The sequence below is a fragment of the Lycorma delicatula genome, chromosome 10 (genome assembly GCF_047948215.1).
Source record: "Lycorma delicatula isolate Av1 chromosome 10, ASM4794821v1, whole genome shotgun sequence".
NCBI lineage: Eukaryota > Metazoa > Arthropoda > Insecta > Hemiptera > Fulgoridae > Lycorma > Lycorma delicatula.
This window is the reverse complement of record NC_134464.1, coordinates 64,469,702-64,492,524: the sequence shown is the minus strand read 5'-3', so window position 1 is coordinate 64,492,524 and position 22,823 is coordinate 64,469,702. Positions and strand designations below refer to the sequence as shown.

Below are 22,823 nucleotides of genomic sequence, written 5' to 3'. Positions count from 1 at the left end.
CAGGATGATTCATACAGAAGTTGTTAGATGTGTAAAAGAATAATAAAATGAAATTACATTATAAAAATGTAATTTTCTCTCTCTAGAAGATAATATCTTATCAGCCGTATATTAATATTACTGAGCAGTTTTATTTGTAGATATTCATTAATAAAAACAAATCTGTTAATTCTCTCTGTATTTGTTCGGTGTAAATCCTGAACAGCTTATCCATTCTTAATGAAAATTAGTGATAACATTTTTTTCTATCATGATGCAAACTAAATTGTGTGCATTGTACTAAATTGTACAATACTTTGATTTTTATATTTTTTCCACTTGAATGTAAATCTGTTCAAAGATGAATAACTAAATTTATAAAATATTTTTTAGGTTGTGGTTGTCATCATCAAGATTGTAAATTGATATGCTTGTTTCAATTGTAAATTTAACCATAACCAGTAGATAACAGAACAAGCCAAATAGTAAATTTCAAAATTGTCCAGAACAATTTGTCATTGGGTCAGAACAATTGTATTATGAAACTTTCTTAGTAGTTTTATTTATTTTATTAAGTTTAATTTATGCGGAGACTTACAGTGATCCATTAATAAAGACACATGAAGAATAGCTTCTTCCTGTATTAGGTTAGAATTATATTTTCTTTGTATTAAAAAAAATAATAAATAAATTGTAATTACAATTTTCAACCGTTGCAGTTCCTCTAGACTTAATAAGTCTGCTTTCTTTTACATTAATCTTCGGTGTAGCTTTTCCAGTTTTCTAAAAGTTGTCTTCCACTTTTATATCTTATTATTTCTTCTGTGGCATCTCTATTAGAATTTAACAAACATGAATGAAATACCATGATATGTCCATGTTATTGATTACTGAAAGACCCAGCGCTAATCTGTAGGAAACTGAGCTGGTCCTTGACTTAGTCTAAAACCAAGGATCCATTGATTCTTAAGTCTTAACATCCTTAGCATGAATACCTTCTTGGATTAGATCTGCATTCTCAGAACTGTTAATAGGTATGAAGGAATTAAGAAAACAAAAGAATGGGTATTAAAAAGAAATTGAACGTCCATCGAGGTAAATTGGGGTAGTTCATTTTAACCACGTAATGTTTACCATCTGAAATTTATCAAACATAAACTACAAAAAGTAGGGGTTTCTCTTCTTTTTAAAGAAATTGAATGTTAAATTTATCTCATTTTATTGAACTAATAAAAAAGAAAAAGACAAAATTATACAGCGTGATAAATTTAGAGTAGAATTTCGAAATTTGTCACTGTATCTACAAAATTAAACTATTGTTCATTATTTATGGCAACAAGATAACATTTATGAATGATATGGTAACATTGTGTAATTATGGTAACATTGACGAATGAAATATTAGAAAAATTGGAAAAATTTGACCATGGTATTGCTAATTTTATATATTATGTTAAGTAACAACTCTGCTGTAAGGAAACTGATTTTTTTAAAATTATGTTTTGAAGATATCAATCAATTTATATCAGTTGGATATTTTTGTTAACTTATTTTACATTCCAAAAAAAAAACATGTATTATTTTTAAGTGATAATTTTCTTTTTTATCTATTAGATTTTTTTATCTATTATTAATTTTTTTGTCTATTAGTAACTGTATTTTTGTAACATTCTATCATTTTTGTAAACTGTTTATAAAAATGATTTTATAAAGTTTTTTGTAAATTGTTTTTTCTTTTTTTTTATTAAGCAATAATGTTAGTGAAAGTAATTAATAATTATTGATTTGTTATAAAGTTATTTTTATTTATTTATATTTTTTTTAAATAAATTTTAGTGTAATTAAATTAGCATTATTTTTTGTGTTTTTATTGGAAATTATTGCTGATCTTCCATTTAATATTAAAAGTACTTGAGATTTGCATTTTTGTGATACTGAACTGTTTGATTTTTGTGATACATTGAATTGTTAAGACTTGAATTTCAGAATACTGAATGCATTGCTGAAAATTAAAACTAATTTTGAAGATAAAAAGATTCTTAAAAAACCATTTACACAAGAAAAAATGTAAACCTTACTGATTATTATTGTTTAACAGTGAAAATGATCATTTAGATTTAAATTGTAAATAATTCTTTGAACATTGTTTATGTTAATATTTATGTAGCAAACTCTTTACATATTTGCCAATCAGATTGAACAGCTGGTTCTGTCAACATGATTGAATGATGCAATACTGAAACACATTAACTTTTTTGGAAAGAAATTATTCCATTATAGTTATTTCTTTTTTATAAAAAACATTCAAAAATTTTTTTATGTCATCCAATTTGAAATAGAATGCTGTTCAAAAATCCTGCAGGCCTTAACATATGTGTAAAATTAAAAATGTACACACCCTAAAAAAGACTACCAATAGTAATAGTAACTAATAAATGTGTTAAAAATTGAATGTTTGTACAATCATATACTAACTCTCCTGTAATATATAGTAGCCATTATACAATTATAGAAGATTATCAACCTCTTCATACCTATGTAAATAAAACTTCCATTGTATTATTTAAATAATAACCTATGTTATTGTTTTATCATTGCATTGAATTTATTTAAAAAAAATCATATTCAATTTTTTATGAAATTTTTTATGTTTAGTTCCGTTTCTTGAATTATGTTAAACATTAACATTTATTTATCATAGAAATTTCAAGCTAATTTTTCTTGCAGTTTTTGTGTTATTTATATTACAAAAATAAGTCATGTTATATTTATTCTCCATTTAGGATACATTTTAACAAAAATATTTAATATTTTATTTGTATTTTCTTGCCATGACAGTATACAATACTCTGATATTATAAAATAGTGGTACAGCACAATTACATAACTTAAATTTTGATTATTCTCTGAACAATATTATATAAAACCATATTCAACCATGACTAAATAGAAAACTAAAACTATTATTATAGTTACTGGAATAATAGAAACTTAAAATAGAAATTCTGTGGTGCTGTACTAGATGGCTGGTGACTCAAGGTTATAACACTGTTGTAAATTACAAACCATTTGTACTATATAGTACTTATTAATAATTACATGAATGTTATGAAACTATAAGTCAATGAACAAAAGATATACCCTGTTCAGATGTTCGGCATTCAACACCACCAGCATTTAGAGAATCTTTTATTCCTTTGATTGGCATATAATACCCATTGAACCCATTATGGGTCTGATACCCATTATTTAGTATATAAATACCATTTGTTGAACTTACAGTAAATCCCATCACTTACTGTTATTATATAATTTATCCTTATAAATTGCATAGTAGGTTTATTAATCTGTTATTTTAAATTGGCAAAACCATTTTAGACAATAAATAAAGGTATTCAAAAAACATATTTTTAGTCACACTAATGTTTTCCTTGTCGCACTAATTTTGTTATAACTTTTTCAAATCCTAAAAGAATGCAGCCATTTATCTGTATTTTAATAAATTATATGCCATTGAACTCAAGAGAGACATTTTAATCAACCTTAGACAATAAAATAAGCATAATCTGTATAACTGAAACTATGACTGTCAAACAAAATTCCCTTAAAACCTTTTCCAATACTAAGTTAAAAATCATAGGTGAAATTCCATCACCCTGTCACAATTTCAGATTTTGAGAATGTGTTTATAATTAATTTTTTTGTGTTTTCAATTTCAATAACAATGCTTAAGGTGATGTCTAGCATGTTCCTCGGCCACATCCATAACATTCGTGAGGTAAATACATTTTTGTTCTCTTATTATTCTTGCTTTTTTCCTTTCCTCTTGATAGCTTTGAAGGCGGTCCTCATCATTGACACTCTGTAGCCAAACCAACCTTTTACTTCTGCTATCCGTAATTGCTTGTTCACAAATATCATTAAACCATATTCTTCTCTTCCTCCTTGGCTTTGGGATGATATATATGACCTTTCTTATAAATTTATTTACCATTTAAGAAAATGCAGAAAAGTAAATAATCTAATTTATACTTTTATTAATTACAGATTAAAAAAAAAATTCCAGTGGCATAACTTAATCATACCTTACTGTTCATAGCAAGCAGAGGTTTAATGAATATTGTTATGGAGAGTTTTAATTTAAACAGATCTTCACTACAGAAATTTCTTGTTTATAGTAGACAATGCAGTTAAAACTTTTCAACAACGTAGAAACCTTACTAACAAACAGCATTATATATAATCACATTCTTCTAATATTAGAATATCAAAGAATTTAAATTTACATGTAAAAAAAAAAAAAAATACTTTAATGTCATATCTTTCAACATTTGACTTTTTGAGGCAAACACAGCTGAAATTGAATAATACTCATATTTTACATATTACTTGCCTACAGCTTGTAATCTATGTTAATTGTCTTGCATATTTTTTACTAATTTTTCGTGCTGAGTGTACTTAATGTTTTGTTTCATAATACAAGAGCTACATTAATTTGTTGCTCTGCTCTGTCTAGGTCTTTTTATGGTTGTAACTTGTGTAAAGCACCTGAAATACAAGAAGAGTCAGTCAGAGATGTTTTCTCTGAGAAGAGTTTCCTTAAGTTTTGATTCACCAGTCCCTTAGATGAACAGAGTAAAGTTGTCACTTATAGGGCTGAATTATTACACCTCAGTAGTAATAATTGTCAAATGCCAAGCCTCATAGGCTTGGCATTTGACATGATGATATACAACAGTATAATCAGCTTATTGAAGAAGGTAATAATAATAGTAGATGCTTGATTTTGTCATTTTTTGGAATGACTTGATTCGTATCAGGTTATAACTGTTACAGTTATGATACTTAATTCACATCTTCCAGGAATTGTTAATATGATTTTGTAAACAAGTTTGCTTTTATTGTTATTTTAACATATCAAGAGATTACTTTATGTTTAACTGTCTTCAATATTAATTTGGTAGTAGTAAATTTTTCGCTGGTTTACTACATTTTGTTTCATGACATTTAATATTAAATAAAAAATGTGCATTTTTATAAATAAAAAATAATAAGTAAATGTATGTTCATAATAAATAAAAAATTTGCATTTTTATATTTGATACTTACAGGTTTGCTATTCATTAAGAATAGCAAACCTGTATATTGTTTAATCTTTATGTGGCATACTTATTATTATTATTATACACTTATTATTTATTATATTATTTCAGTTATACAAATATTTTTAATTCTTATTTTCCTTTTTGTGATGTTTTGAAGAACATATTAACTGTGATTATTGGAAAGTAGAATAATTTTGAAAAGTGTCATTTTTAAGTAACTATATTTGTAGTTCATTTATTTGTAAATTAATATATTGAAAAATATTATTACTAAATTATAAGTTTTTCATCTGTTTCATCATTCAGTGATATTTATAGTTGTTAAAGTTTTACAAATTAACAAACTATATTAGAAAAATAATCAAACATTTTGTATATGACATCCAGTATAAACATTAGCATTTACTTAATTAAAGAACCAAAACACCTTTGTGTAGTATATCGTAGTTACAAAAAAGAACTGGAGCTTTGATTTTTGTATTTTACAAATAAAAATAAATTATATAATCTCTAATAATAATCATTAGGACTTAGTAATATGAATCCTGATTTCTTAGTATGAGTTCGTGGTCAAAGTCGATTCTATGAAATGTCATTTGTTTTAATTTTTAAAGAATCAAATTAACAAAATCTGGATCAACAGGTTGTATTCTATGTAATATTATGATGAATGGATTATCACTGTTCCTCTTTCTGAATATGAACAACTGGTGGGATTATGAAATGAAATTATCCAGAAAATCTATTGATTTTTATATTCTTACTATTTCTGGTGTTCTGTATACATTGATTTAATTTTTCTTAAAAATATCAATTTTCAATAGTTAAATGTAATATTTGTAATAAAGAAATAATATTTTTATAAATAAAATTGAAATTTGTAGAATATTTTATATATTAGTACTGTTCATATAATGCAAATAGAATGGAAAAAAAAAACACCCTGTTATTATATTTATAACTTATTATATAATGTGCCTAAAACTTTATTAAATAATTAATTTATGTAATTTACAGAAGAAATAAAATAAAGTTACATACATGTGTAAAGATATTTAATTATTATTAATCAGAAAAAGTATCATTCTTAAAATAGAAAAAATGATACATATTTTTTAATATTTTATTTGTGTAGTACATTAAATATTTAGCTTTAATTTTTTGTTTTAGTGTGTATTGTATTATATTAATATTTAAGAACAATTATATTATAAATATATATACATATAAATATTTATGATTTGTATGTATACACTTTGTATTGCCTGTTATATTATTTTTAAAATTGTGTATAAGTCTTGTATTAAAGTTTTAATGTTTTATTTATGTATTATTGTTTCTAATTATTATATATTATAATATGCAGTTTACAAATTTTATCATTAATATTTACCTCAAGTAGAATTTGGCTGAGTGTTTAGTACAGTTGAATATTTTTCTGGAATTATAATGTACAGAGTGGCCAAAAAGTCCCTTTACATGTAAAACCTATTTTGAATTGTATCTGTATGTGCCTCCTCCATTGTTGACACTCAGTTTTATCACTTGCCTAGTACGTTAGACATTGTCTTCTTGTTGAAGGATCAAAGAAAGATATTAAAACATTTATGACAACAGTTTTCAGCTCAACATTCCTTATTCACAATGAGATATTTTTTTCTGTGATTGTACCCCAAAAGGAGTTGTAACAGTTTATTAAGTTTGGACTTCTAAGTGGCAATTGAATTTTGAAGCCCTACTTATCAATCCACAGCTATTCAAAATGTTCATTTAAAAGTTTAAAATTATACCAACTGACTAAAACGAGGTGGAGCTCTGGCTTGTAAAATGGTAGTTAATTCCATACCAGTCAATCGAAGCTGAGAAATAAAATAATTTTCAAACATGTTAAGGTTTAGAATGTGTAAACACTTCCTTCAAAAAATATAGTCCTATTAGATGCGTTTCAGATATCATTGTGTATGGTGGTAGTCTGTGATTTCTTCACAAAAGTGAGAATTTTCTTTACATAAAAAAACGGACATTTCAACCTATACTACTCGATAGACAACCAATTAGAGAAGAAATCTGGTTTCCATGATTGAACATTAGGAAAAACTTTGCAACAAGTTTTACTTAAACCCTTGTGCCAATCAGAAAGCTTAAAAGCTGTGCAGGCTTAAAAGGTTTGCACCTAAGATCTTTTTTAATTATTTTCTGAAGTGTTGAACAGGGGAATATTTTTCTTTGAAGACCTTTTCCTGGTTGACTTAGGGATTGTAAACAGAATTTTCAACAATATCAGAGCTACTCAATCTACTGGAAAGATGTTAAGATCTTTTCAAATCTTGAACTACCCTGATGGAAAAGGCTTTTTTCTCCCGTTTTCAGTGTTACTATTGATGGAGCTTCCTTACCAAAATGCTGAACTAATCTTTCTGTTATGTTTTCATAGCTTTCATTAGTGTTGAATGCTCATACATTCAAACACTTGCTGCTAGTCTTTGTTCAACTGAATGCTTGCTTGTTTATAATTTTAACTTAACACTGCATAAATCAAATCTCAAACTGAACTCATTAGAATAACATCAACTTCTAACATACCTTGCACTTTGTTCAGTAAATGGAAGCAGCTGATTAACTTTTACAACCACCTGATGACATAGTATTATTGCCAATCTTTATATGTATTGCCCATATGTATCTTGTAAAGGGAGGCCACTCTTATGGAAGTAATTTTTTTATTATAATACAAACAAAAATTTGTTGATGTGATTGTATCCTGTAAATAAATTTCATATACCATATAACATTGATCTAAAATTTTGGTGAATGGGCCATATAGAATGTTGACTGTGCTCAGAAGCTCCTTTTTCTGTCATATGAGCCATACAGAAGATTTCCAACTGGGTCTTTAAATATGTACAGAGTAACACAACTTCAATATCATGTTTTGATATTTTCAAAATACTTAAAATTTAAATTTTTGAATCTTTGGTTACTATTATTTCAGTAAACTTATGTTTTATGTGGTATAATCTTAAGTACTTTATTTTAAACACAGTGACACCTCATTCATTAAAATAAATACATTACAGAAGAGATTTTTTCATTGTAATTGATATTCCAAGAAAAAATAAGCATAAGATTGTCAGATTTTGAACCAATTTCATTTTCTTCCTTGTAAAAGAATAAAATAATGTTTGTTAATAAGTAAAAGGTAAACTTTTGTTTCTGGTATAAAAATTAATTTTTATTGCAAGCCTAATTATTAAAATACATTATACTTACATTAACAGGAAATACATTTTATCTCATCAATTTTTGGGATTTTTTATGAGATAAAACAACAGGGATGTGCAAACATTCAAGCTACAACAGGAACTTTCAGTTAAATTTAATATTCCTTATTAGGATATGCTGAAAAATAAATTATCAAAACCATCTCTTGAACATGTTACAACATATCTTTTGTAAAATTGTTCATTTGAAATATTTGTTATCAATAGTGAATATATTTTTATACTACAGAGAGAACAATATCACAGAGGTATTAAAAATGACATAAAAACATTATTATTTTAACTTTATTCTTAAGATATTTTGAAATCTGTTTTTAATGGTAAAACTATTTGTTTTTGTTATTTGCAGATTAAAAATGTAAATATAACATCAGTATGTAATGAACAATTTTAATTTTCTTTTATAACAAATGAATGAAATTCCATTATTTCTTCAGGAAGAAAGATGATAAAAAATATTTTTTTTTGTTGTTTACGTATTTTTATTTTGCCTGATTAATTAATAGCTAGAGGATGGCCGAATACGTTCTTAGTAAGGTGTTGTTTTAAATAGAATATTTGTAATTTTCTTAAATTATTTTTAAGCAAATAAATTATGTGTTTCAGCTAAAATGAACAATTTACCCGCCAAGCGACGATTTAAAAAATATAAATATACGTTGTTGGTTATAATATGAATTTTAAATTTGCGATTATAACCGAAGGTTAACAGCTCTTCTAAGAGTATGTGTTTGTAACGAAATAACCCCAAAAACTGAGATATTCCGTGGTTAATGCACTAATTATAAATACAGCATGTACATAACTGGAGCATAAGTCTTGACTCAACAAAAATTGTACTCTTCTTTTTTGTGGCCTGTGGGACCACCGTTAGGTATTGCTTCAGAGGATTTGCTGAAATGGCAATCTTGTGGCGTATGAAGATGCCATGCCTGATCCGAGACGACTACTCTCGGGGCACTAAAATGGTTCTACACATTCTTGTAGTACAATTACTCTATTAGAATTAGTTTGATTTCTTATCTAGACATTTTATATTACTAATTTACACATCATAACGTGGAACATTTATCTATTTGTTCAAATGTATATACTTCAAACAACGATAAATTTTCGTTTGTTTCCGCTGTGTAATTAATACGTTCGTAATAATTTCGTTCATAGCGTCGCTGCTCAACGTAAAATGCCTAATAACGATACAGAATATCACGATCAGCTGATTATAGAATATGTGTCTGTTTTTGGTTTCTACGTAGTGGTTACATAGGTTATGAACTGGTATTAAAAAAAAAGTTGATAAACATTTATTGTCTGTGGATTTAATTAGTATGAACTATGTAGGTTTAGTTTAAAAGTGGCAAATGTTGTAGAATATGATAATAGTGTTTAACAAATGCGAAAAAACTTTATTATTGTCATCAATGACCTTTTTCTTGTAAGTATCGCGAATGGTTATGTTTGTTCCTCAGGTTAAGTTATCAATCATATCAAACTAATTTAAATTTCTGTTGAAATTCTTTTAGTTTTATGTGGAGTTTATTATGTAGGGTAATAGAATCCAGTTAGAAGTACTGCATCGTGCTAGACAGGTCGAACCATGCTTTATTACGTTGTGTATGTTTTCGTTCGTATCTACAAAATAAACATTGGATTAACGATATTATTAAATTCGTTGAAGATTTTACGAAATTCATTGACCATTTCGTGACCGAGAACCCGTTAATTTTTAATATTTAAATAATTGCGTAATAAGAGTGAATAGAAGCGTTAAATAAAAAATCTCTTAAGCAGTTAATTATATTATATAATATAATTGATTATATATTATAAGATACCATATATTGTACATATGGTTTCTTATTTTATATAGTAGAATAGTGTGTCAAGCATTTTTAAAATTGCAGATTTGCTTGGACGAAATGGGTGAAACTAGAGTAATACATAGATAAGTGTATGCAATTAACTGGCTTTTAAATAAGACTTCAGTGAATAGGAATACAGTTAAAGGAATAGTTAGTTATTCTTTGCATATTTCAGTTTAGCCTATTTCCTCATACTGTAAATATTAAAAATTTGCCTTATTCAGAATTTCAGTAGATGTTGAATTTTAGACAGTTAGATCACAAAATGATGAACCATTAGGTTGATTTTAATCAAATTTTGCTTAATATTATAGGACTAAACTTTTATGCTGTATTTATTTTATTTATGTTGCTAACACAAAATGGTTAGTTTCACTCAAAACGAAAATCTTAGAATAAATTAATGTTTTTGAGCTATTTTCATTCAACTATAATTATTACAATAACAGTACCCAATGTTTTATTAATATTATTTCCCTTGGCAGCAAATTTGCATTAATTGAATCTGCCATATTCAGAATGTTTAATTAGTATTTATAAAGAAAATAATAGCTTAGAGACTTTTGTTTCTCTATAGCTTTCTACTATGGTTTTTCATGTACCTGTAGGATATGCATATATCAGGTTCATCTACAGCAGTGTAATGTAAAGCTTGTGCTATGACTGAAAAAATTCTTAAGGTTTCATTATTTTATTATCAGTTTGTTAATTATGGTTTATTGGATGGTCTTGATCCTGAATATTTTTTCTAATGACTTTTGTATATAATTAAGTAGAATCTATCATTATAATTAGAATCGAATCATTTGATTCAGTGCTAATCAATCTTAAAAAAAATCTCAAATTGTGTAGCTGCCATTTTTATTTTACTTAAGATTCCTATAAGTTATATACTGTTTTTTTTTACAATAGATCGATACAAATTTATACTGTATAGTCATTTTATTTGCATCAGGGTACTTTCAGTCACCCTTGCAACCATATTTGATACTTAATTTAAAAAGTTTGAAGTTTTCCAAGAAAGATTACAAGAGTTTAAATATACTCCGAGACAGGTAGAAAAGTTCATTAAATATAAATTTGGTTCAGTTTATTATTAAAAATGTTAATAGTTTATCTTCATTTCTGATTTATTAAAAGTAATGTTACAGAATATAAATGTGTTTGTCATTAGAAAATTTGCTTTTAAAAAACAACTTGCTAAAGTCGTGAAATGGTAAACTCATTTCATATTGATGATGAAGTACTTCACTTCATCATGATAGCATACATTTACTCTTTTACATGTTTTACATATATTTAAATTTAGAAAGCAAGATCTGTATTCTAATCAATGAAGTAATGTATTATTAATTAATCATTAGAGGTTAATAACTTTCAAATTGAAGACATTGACATGATCTTCAACAGAAGCCAATGAAAGCTGTTTGCAAAAGTATATTTCCAGAAAAATATATTATGAATTCTGTGCCTATCAATGTCCAAATCTAACATCATGGTAATTTATAGATGGTTCTTTTAAAATCTTTCAAATAAAATATCAGAAACGTTTTTACAATTTCTAATAAATTCATTGTCATTAAGTGAGTTAAAATTTTAATGTTAAGTTTCTAGACAGCGCTAGTCTTATGAATGAACTTTTGAATTTGAGTAAGAAGGACTAAATATTTATATCTTCTGGCCATCTAGAATTACCAGTACTTTGGCCACTTGTATTATTGGCAATATTTTTACAAATTTACCTAATAATAGGTTTCAGTCCTTTTGTGCAGTTTACATTCTTTCAGATCATAACTTAAATTACAGTAGCATCATTTATTAATGAAAACATGCAATGAGACAGTGATGCTTTTATTTTATTCTTATAAAAGAATGCTAATAGGATTAGTTTAGATATCCCAGAATCTTATTGTCAGAAATAAATAACAGTTTAAACATAAAAATAAAACAAATGGTTTATTAAAGAAATTATAAAATGCTAAATTATAAAAAAAAAAGAATTTTATTGAAATTGTAAAATGCAAAGGAATCTTCATGAAATTTAAAAAATATAATTTGTTGATAACTTAGAAACTAAAAAGGAATTTATGCTAAAGTTACATGTAAACCAAAAAAATTAAGCACTTTATTATGAAAGTTTAAAATAATTTTATTATTGTCTGTATTTTGTAAAGTATTTGAAAAAATCATGAAAAGTAAAGTTTCTTGAAATGCATATTACAAACTTTCAACATGGGTTTAGAAAATAATTATCTCCTGATACAGCCATTCCACAGTTTATAGAAAGTATATTAAGTAGCATTGATAACAAAAAAGTCATATTTAATTTTTTTTTGCAATCTCTGTAAAGAATTCAGTCTGTACTGTATTCAGATAGCTTATAGAGTGAAGAATAAATAAACGTTGCCTTTGTGTGAGCGATTTCATGTTTCTGCTGAGTCATGTACCTTAGATCAGTGCCAACAGCCATATCAATATACAACACTATAATTTTAATCAATCTTTTAAAAGATATATATATATATATATATATATATATATATCTTACATATGTCATATATGACATGTAAATATGGTGACATATATAGTCAACATATATAATCTTTACTCATATAGTCATATATATTTGCCTTACAGTAGTCAATATAATCAAAAGTTTATATAATGTTATGTCATATCAGTTATACTAAAACCCTTGAGCTTTTCATATGATCACTGTTTTGTTTTCATGTTCAATTTTTGTCTTTCTGTTACTTATTTATAAACTCTAATGTTATTTAAAGTTAATATAATGCAATTTTTTAAGTTTACTGGAACATGAGTATAGTTTATTCCTAGATTTGTGTCTGTATGACTTGGTTATACCGTTATTTTGACACCATGTCAAGTACAAATGCAACTGCTAATAGTCCATGATTACTAATACCTCCTCTGAAAAAAAGGCCATGGAAAAACCCTTAAGTCATGTGGAAAAACTCATCCTTTTAAATGCTTACAAAACTGAATTACAGAGTAATCCAACAGCATTGGGTTCAATTTTGTTAATAAACTGCTAACATAAGAGGAAGTTGGGCTGCTTCAGTGTAAAATGTGATTTGCAAGTATGAATCTACTAATGAATTACGGTTTCCTAAAAAACACAAAACTCTGCTGATCAGTTGAAGAAAAGTTGATGATCTTGATAAAAATGCGATTCGTAAAAAAAAGTACATGAATTTTATTTATTGAGAAATGGTTTGGTGATGTGTTACCTCCTCTTGAAGATAATTTAATTGTCTTAGACAATGCCCCTTATTTATGTAAAAAGGAAAGAATTCCAGCCATGTCTTAGAAAAAGAATGATATAAAATATGGCTTAGTTCAAAAGGAGTGATTTTTGAAGAGATGAACTTGAGGTCAAATTATTGCAAAGGGTTTCACCTCTTAAAAGCAATTTTATTGTGTATAAAGTTGATGATTTAACAAGATTCAATGGCAAAACCATGCTTTTAATTACTTCCCTATCATTGTGTACTCAACCCAATTGAGTTAATTTGGGAAAGTTACGTAGCGCCAGAAAATACTGCTTTTAAAATATCTGGTGTTAAAAATTTATGCTTAAAAGCCATTGATAAAACAGGCGAGCAGGAATGAAAAAACTTTATATAAACATGTAACAGAAATATTACTATTTAAATGTACATTTGGATACTATTGAACCAAATGATTGGGAATTGGATAATATAATAGAAAACAAAATTGGGCCTCCTGTTGTATCACTTAATACTGACAGCACTATGGATTTCTCACAATCAGAAGATGAAAACTGAATTTAATTTATTATTTGTTTATTAACATAGAAATTTAATATAAGATACTAGTAAAATATTACTGTTAGTGGGCAATCGACAATTTCATATTTCTTAAAAAATTCAGATAAAACGATTTAATTTATTTAAATTTAAAATATAATACGCATGGTTACTGAATTTTAATGTCGCTTAGTTTTTTTTATATGCATCACGATTTACAGGAGATGCTTGTGAGTCGACCGCCTTAACACTCATACGTGCAGTTTTGTCTACTGAACTCTATAAGCTAACTAAATAAGATGTAGTTTCAATTCTTTACTGGTAAAACACTTAGTAGCTATGGTACCAGAAGAGTTTCTTACAATTGGTTAGTGTTATACCTCACTACAAACAAGTAGTTAAATTTCATATTTTCATAGAATTTTACTTGTAAAATGTAGAGCCTCATTTAAAGATGTAAAATGCTGAGTCCCATAGGGAATTGTCCTCAGTCCCTTAATTCCTTATTAATGATCTGCCTCAAAATTATGAACTCTTCATTGTTACCAAATCCATAAATGGCCCAACTACATCTATATTTGAATATAATTCAAATTCTAAAGATTCTATGCTAGCATTCTAAAAATTGTTAACGATAGATTGTAACCATCTAACTTTAAAACTGATAAAATTATTTGTTGTACATTTCCAGTAGATGTAACATTGCTGACTTGTTTGCATAGAATTCTCTTTGATGTTAATAATAGTATTTCTGTTGCTCATAAAGCAAACATTTCTGGCTGTTTATTTGATGATAAACTCTCTCAGAATGATTTCATTTACAGCAAAACCAAACCATTTTGTTTTGCTTGAAGCATCTTAATAAAACATTAAGATTGTCATTATTATTAAATGTTTAGTATGCTTTTGTATATTCCCATCTGAAGTATATCAACTTTTAAGGCTCCTTCAAAAAGTCAGAACAAGTTTTCAAGAAACAAAAATTCATAGTTAGATCATTGGTATCCATAAATATGAATCATGTAGTCTAATATTTAGAAATTAAAAAATTTAACTCTGCAAGTGATATATTTATGAATATGCAATCTTAGATAAAAAGAAAAGTCACTTATTCTCAAAATAACTATGTTTATCTCTGCCAAATCAATTAACAAAACTATTTTCATATAACCCAGAACAATACTTCAGCTTACAAGTAAGCTTCTATTCCCATTTAATAGATTACTGAATCATTTAAAATCTAATTTATTTAAAGTACAATAAAAAGATAGTGTTTAACCACATTATCTTTTTATTGCACTTTAAATAATTTTCGATAACTGGTTCTGAATTCTGATTTTTTATTATGTTATTTTTTTATACTTAATATCTTCATTTACCTTTATATCATTTCATGCATTTATATTTTAAATAGTCAATATAGACTTTAATCACATGCATTTTTTATTTTATAATTGATTGTGAGTTTTGTGATGTCGCTGTTCTGATCAAGTTTTACCACATTTTCCCTTTATGCATCCAGATGATTGCTGGGGAATTTTTTTTATCCATAAAGTACCATACTTTCACATTTCTGATATGATGCATATAATATATTATTATTTAAAAATTGGTAGTGGAAATTTGTATTCTCCAGTAACTAACTAGTTTAGTATAGATTTGCTTACTATCATATTTGATGCCTCTAAATAACCTGTTTAAATTGATAACACAGTCAGTATATTTTATGTTTTTTCCTTAATAAATTCTGATTACTTTTCCAAATCTGTGAGTGGGTTGTGATCCAAAAAAATATTTAAAAAGCAAATTTTCCTTTGGTAATTTACTCAGCAGTTTAAAACAGTTATTAGTCTCAAATAAAGACAATTTTCTAGTATTTGCTGATGAGTCAGTATAAGTCCACTAAAAAATAAAATAAATTTACAATTTATTTGTCATAATATATTTGAAAAATTACTTTTTAATGAAAATCATATGGAACCATTATATTTAGGTTTACTTCCATATACCAAACAATTGTGAGGGGTTTTCTTAAGAAAACATGATCTGTTTTTCTATTGCTATCTAGTATTTGGAGTAAAAGTATTTTGTTTTGTTACATATTTTTATCAGCCAATGCAAAATCATTGCCCAGTAATGGTGTTGCTGCTCATCCTGAGCAAAAATAAAACAATCTCCGAAGATTTGCATGTGGGATGGTTGTACATTGCCTGGTGAAGGCCTTTGAAGCATCATTTAGGTGCGGTTAATTTTGTGGCTCCATTGTGAATAAAGCAACAACCCTTCCTCCCTGGTGATGTTCTGTAGTTCCTGGCTAAATGCTCAGTAGATATATAATGAAATTCTATAAACCTGTTTGTATTATTGTCATCGGTTCTTGTACTGTTAACGTAGTATGTGTCTGCCAATGGGCCTTTCCAGGGTTTTTATTTACAGTGCAGTGCCTGACAGGACTAACCTGTGGCTGAGTAAATGTAGGTCAAGTTAATGTAATAAGAGTAAATGTCGGTCTCCATTATCCTTTCTCTCAGGTGTATTGCATAATCAAATTACTTATCTGGACTTGATTGGCACAACATTGTGATTGACAACTATCTGTAGTGTAACTGATTAAATTTCACTTGTGGAAAAAATGTGAACTAACAGCTTACATTCAGTATGCCATATCAATCACAACACTGAATCGAATCATTTAGGTTCAGATGTGATAACATAATATTTGAGCACATATTCACAAATTACCATCCATATTGGTGTTAAATTACCATCCTGTTTTTCATCATTTTAATTAGCGGTATTTTTTTTAATTTTATCAAATTCAGTTTATAGTGGTAAATCAGGAACCTTATCACCCTATGCTCTTGCAAAAATTCATCATTGATATACCTTTGGGTGAAATGAATGTTGAGGAAAGGTTTGAGTAACTCTTCTCTCAACATGTCATTTTATAGTGATTATTATTTTTTATATAGAAAATTGTTGTATTTCACTTCTTCTTGTAGCTGTTGGGTGTAAAACTATCTTTGTTTGTTAAAGAAAAAAGAGAAAATTATTCTACAGTTTCTACAGAGGTGGGCATTTTAAAGTTGAAAAAAATAGCTTTAACTGGTAATATTGATATGTAATTTATGTGTAGATCAGGTTTGACTCTAAGATGGACCACTGTTTGTCAAAGATTGCCAGATGCATACGAAGAAAAACTTATAGAATTTCAGTGATATGTTATTGGCTTGAGCAAAAAATTCAATTTTGAACTATCATAAATAGGTAACGCTGATGAAATACCTGTATACTTTGAAGTGCTACAGAATTCAACTATAAATTTGATCGGTGAAAGAAGTATTTCTATTCAAACTGGTGGTTATGGAAAATGAAGCTGTACAGTTATGCTTGCCATTTTAGGAGACGGAACAAAACTTACACCTTTTGCTGTTTTCAAGCAGAAAATTTTTCCCAAAGAAAATTTTCCAAAAGGGATAATTGTTTCATGTAATAAAAATTTATGGCTGGATACCATCCACCCATCCATTTTAAATGGGTAAATGGTTGAAATTAGTTTGGTTTCACAGACCCAAAAGCTTGTGAAAGGTAAAATCTATGCTCGTTCTTGATAGTGTAGTCTTGTACATTCTCAGTTCGACCATTCCTGAGATGTGTGGTTAATTGAAACCCAACCACCAAAGAACACCGGTATCCACGATGTAGTATTGAAATCCATGTAAAAATATCTGGCTTTACTAGGACTTTAACGCTGTAACTCTCGACTTCTAAATCAGCTGATTTGGGAAGACGTGTTAACCACTAGACCAACCCGGTGGGTTTAGCCTAAATCAGTAAAACTTCACCCCAGGCCAGACATTTTTATCATCAAACAAGACCATTACGTGTGCATCAAAATTATACATGTGGCCGTTTTGACATTGCTAAAAATGTATCAGATTGATACACATGGCGCTAAGAGTGTTAAAGACAGATTGAAATAATTTTATTCTTTTGGATGGTAAAAAATTATATTCATTTAAATTTACTGGATGAATTAAATGACCATCTCTCTCCTTGGTCTTGTGAGTGGGTATAAATTGCATGGGAAAATATATTTTCAGAGCTAGTGATTAAAAGGTTTAAAAAGTTTTCAGTTCCAAATAATATGGGTGGGATGGAAGATGATATCCACAGAGAAAATGAAGTGGTCAAAGACTGATAATGGATTTGAAAGTGAAGAAGAAGGTGACTAACTGGAAAGCTTTAAAATTATAAATAGTTATTTATTCATTTATAATAACATTAATAAATAAATCTGTGAAACTGAGTGTTGTTTATTTTTTAAAACTACCAAATCTTTCGTTTATTGAGGTATCTAGTTGTAAATGAGTATATATTCTAAAGTTTCTTTCTTAGTAACCTTAAAAGTAGTTCTTATGTGAATAGATATGGCATATTTCTATTCTGGGCAGAAATTGAATATTGGTAAGACTTTGCAAAGCAACAAATGACTTATATATCATTCTTATACCTCTGGCAAGTACTGAATTTTTAAGGTTAGGGATTCATTTTTAATTCCCTATTGCTTGCTATTCAAACTAATTATTGCTTACCTTTCCATGTAGGAATAATCATGCTTTATTTCAGTGTGCTTGTAGTATCTCGTCTAAATACCACTATCAGTTTAAACGTTTCCAGCACTTTGGATTATAAATATGAAACACTTTCTTTATTCAGTCTACCCTTATAAAATTTGTTTTAAAAAAATTCCCATTTCGTATAATATCTGCAAGATTTTGAGTTTTTATCAATTTAAAAGTATTTACTGGAATTAGGGAAATCATGATGTTCTTTTGAGGATGATGAAAAGAAGCCAAATTTTTCAAAAACTATCTTTCAGAGTTGAATTACTAACTTCTATGTTAATTGGATTAAAAAATGTGGAGATTACGAAATCCATCCTTAATTCAGCTTTACCCATTTAAGGATTGCTTAAAGGGAAAATTTGAGGTATATTTTTATATTAGAAGAAAACAATCCGCACAGCAATCCTGCGTCTTTTACTTTTAAATAATAACGTGTATATTTTAAGTGATAAAACTTTAAAAGTAATTTAATAAATAATTTATATATATAACATGAAGTTATGGTCTCATACAAACTGAAAAACAAATAAAATGATTTTAACAAGAAAAGTAATGTAACTATAAATTTAAAAATTGGGGAAAAAACAAAATATACATACCGTACTTACTATTTAATTTTATTGATACAAATTAATTTATAATACAGTATTTTTTAAAAAAATAGATATAATACATACCATTTAAAATTAACAATTTAAAAAAAATATACAAGTATACTATTTGAAGAAATACAGAACCATTTACTTGGAAAATGTAGTATAAAAAGGTATATAAAGATATGTTACACCAACAATTAATTTTAAAAAAAACAAAGCTTGGGAAAATAAAACATTTATGTAAAATATCTAATTTTACTTAATAAAAAGCACCAGGAGTATGTGCTGAGAAAAATATTTTGTATTAAAAGATGAATAAATTATTAACCACATGTTTAAGTTATATTAATGATAAATTGAAACAAATCTGTTGTCTTATAAAATAAACTTAATCTGAAAATCATGATTTTTACATGTTAAATTAATAAATTTTAATCTTTTAATGATTCAAACCTACTAATAATTGGTATAAATGTATTTCAGATTTTTAAAAATACATTTCATAAGCTGATGATAGGACTAGTATCAAAACTAGTTATCATTCGTGATTTTTTTTTTTAATTAAAAAAAATATGTTCTGCTAAAGACATCACAAAAAATATAGGAAATTTATTTATATATAAATATATATAAAATGTATATATATATATATATATATATTTTTTTTTTTGTTTTCTCTACTATTTAATATAAATGTGCATGCTTATTGTTTGATTATGCAATTATGTCATTATCTTTTAATTATTTCATTAGTAGGACTGTTATCTTTAATTACAGTTGCATAAATATTATTTATATAATTCTTCATTATCAGGTTTTATCTTTGTAAATATGTATTTGGTTTTTTAATGTAATTTATTTTGATTTATACACATGCTTATGCATGCACACACAGACTAAATACTTTTGCAATCATTCAACAGTTGAAGGTCACATTCTTCCTCAGTAACCTATCCTGTTAGTCCTGTCTTATCTACAAAGCAGAAGAGGCCATGACAGTCAGGTTTGGGGGGGGGGGGGACTTAACATCGCTCTTTATTCGACGATCCCAACTTACAAAGACTCAGTTGTAAATGTAGTTTTGAGAATAGAGGTCCCTCCGAAAGGCGTCAATTACGAATATTAGTGACAGTAATAGGAAGGGCAGAAAATAACACTCAAAGCAATTATGATATTCCTAGCCGGAGATATAAAATATTGTAGTTTAAAAGTATCATAATATGTATTGATCATTGTAGTTTTAAACATTTGAAAATAAGTAGAAGTATATAATAAAAATATAACTAATCATAATACCATCATTAAATTGTACTGCAGAGCCTGATAGATTTCTTTTATAAATAATTCATGTTAGAAGATTAAAATAAAATAATCATGTATATAATAAAAAATATGTTTTGTGATTTATGACAGCAGCTAGGCGAAGCATCAGCATACAAGGAGCGTGATTGATTACTTAGTGATTCTTTTCAAATAGACTAACATAACTTATGCCTAAATAAGAGAGGGTTATCTCTAAAGTAAAGACAGTTTCATTGTAAAAACGTTTATTCTGAAACCTTTATGAACTACATACCTTATACTACTTCTCTATATAATCGCCACATAAATTAAGACATTTGTCGTAGCGGTACACCAGCTTCAATATACCCTCGTCATATTCTTCTGCCGCCAGTCCATTTAGCCACTGATTTACAGCATTTTTAAGTTCATCGTCACTCGCAAACTGCTTACCGCTCAAAAATTCTTTCAATTTCCCAAACAAATGGTAATCAGAAGGAGCTAAATCCGGACTGTATAGTGGGTGATCGTAAATTTCCCATCCAAATGGTCTCAGTGAATAACGTGTCAGACCGCAACATGTGGACTTGCATTATCGTGCAGCAGGACGACGTCGTCGGTCAGCTGTCCACGTCGCCGATTTTAGCACGCTGTAACTTACGTAGTGTTTCGCAGTAGGCTTCTGCATTTATAGTCGTTCCACGTGGTATGAAATCGATCAGCAGTATGCCAGACCTAACCCAAAAGACTGTGTCCTTCAGTTTGCGTCCAAGTGGCTGTGGCTTGACCTTTGTTGGTGATTGAGGATGACGCTATTCACTTGAGTGCCGTTTTCTCTCTGGTGTGTAATACGAAATCCATGTTTCATCGCCGGTAATAATTGAATTAAGGAACTCATCATCTTTTTCTGTGTAGCGCATAAAAAATTCCAAAGCTGATCCCTTTCGGATTTTTTTTTTGTTGACATTCCGTTAAGACGTGCGGCACCCAAATGCACAGACCTTTCTGAAGCCTAAATAGTCGTGAATAATGCGACCGATAACAGCTCTTGAAACATCAGGAAAAAAAGGGCCAGGTCAGAAATTGTTGAGCGACGTTCTTTTCTGATTTCATTGTCGACGCGTTTCAACAAGTCCTCGAACAACAACTTCCCCGAACGTTCTTCTTCAAGCACATTAATTTTGTTATTTCTAAACCTTTCACACCATTTTTGGACGTTTCTTTCATTCATTACATTATCACCGTACATAGCAACCAACTGCATATGAATTTAAGCCGGCTTACCATTTTGATGGTTTAAAAAACGTATGACTCCAAGTATTTCAAAGTCGACGGCAACATCGATTTTCCTATTCATTTTATAACGTAATAACTCGCACATAATCAAAGATACTACAACGCGACAACTTACAGACAACAATGCAGTGTTTACATTGCTTGCGTGGCCGTGAAGGACACAGGTTGGCCAACCTTAAGGAGAGAAATTTCCCAGGGGTCTTTACTTTAGAGATATCCCTCGTACGTACATTTTTATATTCAGTTTTGATTAATTGGTTGTTATGAAAACACTTACTTTACATTTACAAAATTTTACCTGTTCTAAGTGTATACATGTAAATAGGAAGACAACTATTCATGCTTCTAGTATTTCTTTTTCGTTTTAGTACTTTCTAGTGAGTTAAAGGATTGAAATATTGCTTTAAACTTAATGGGGACCTCCAGATGAGAGGAATCCTAAAATGACAAGTTTTTGTTAAGCCTCTGATTTGGTAGGAACTCTAATTTCTTAATGTAAGCTTTAAAATTTGCATAGTCAGTAAATTTTTGCAAAAAGAAATGGCGAAAGAACAAAGTTTCATAATCATTATTCTAATGGGGATGTAAATATAAGCCGCTTCCAAAGTGCTGAATTCAAAAGTTCCAAAAATGATCAATCTGGAAGTACCAAACTTTTTATCTTCAACCTCCTAAGGAAATAGAGTTCATAAATAGCTTTGCATCATATAGAAGGAGTATTAATGGTTAGAATAAATGTTGAATAAGCCTGTAAATTTAAACATATTTAATTATGAATCTGAGGAAAGTGTAGAATTGCTTAGATTATTATGAAATAAATGCTAAACTAAATTTTTTTATCTTTGCTATTTTTTAAGTGTAATTAGCCACTTCAGTTATTATCCAGGAGCTTACAGTTGGTAATCACTTTTTACTTTAGTTTTTCCAAAATTATATTTAAAAAAAAATTCATTTTTCATTTGAATGTATGAGGGTCATTCAACAATAAATGAGACAAATTGATT

At 27.8% G+C, this 22,823-nt stretch overlaps 1 protein-coding gene across 2 annotated transcripts in view; it reads left to right on the top strand.

Annotated features, from left to right (window-relative positions):
- The first annotated feature begins 9,520 nt into the window (after positions 1-9,520).
- Positions 9,521-22,823, top strand: part of angel (protein) — a 66,168-nt gene continuing 52,865 nt past the window's right edge. The window contains exon 1 of one of the 2 annotated variants that reach the window (XM_075376611.1): positions 9,521-9,800. In XM_075376611.1, the coding sequence (XP_075232726.1) occupies positions 9,739-9,800 (62 nt within the window). In that variant the 5' untranslated portion in view covers positions 9,521-9,738. The remainder of the gene's footprint in view (positions 9,801-22,823) is intronic. The other variant, XM_075376612.1, reaches the window with a different exon arrangement.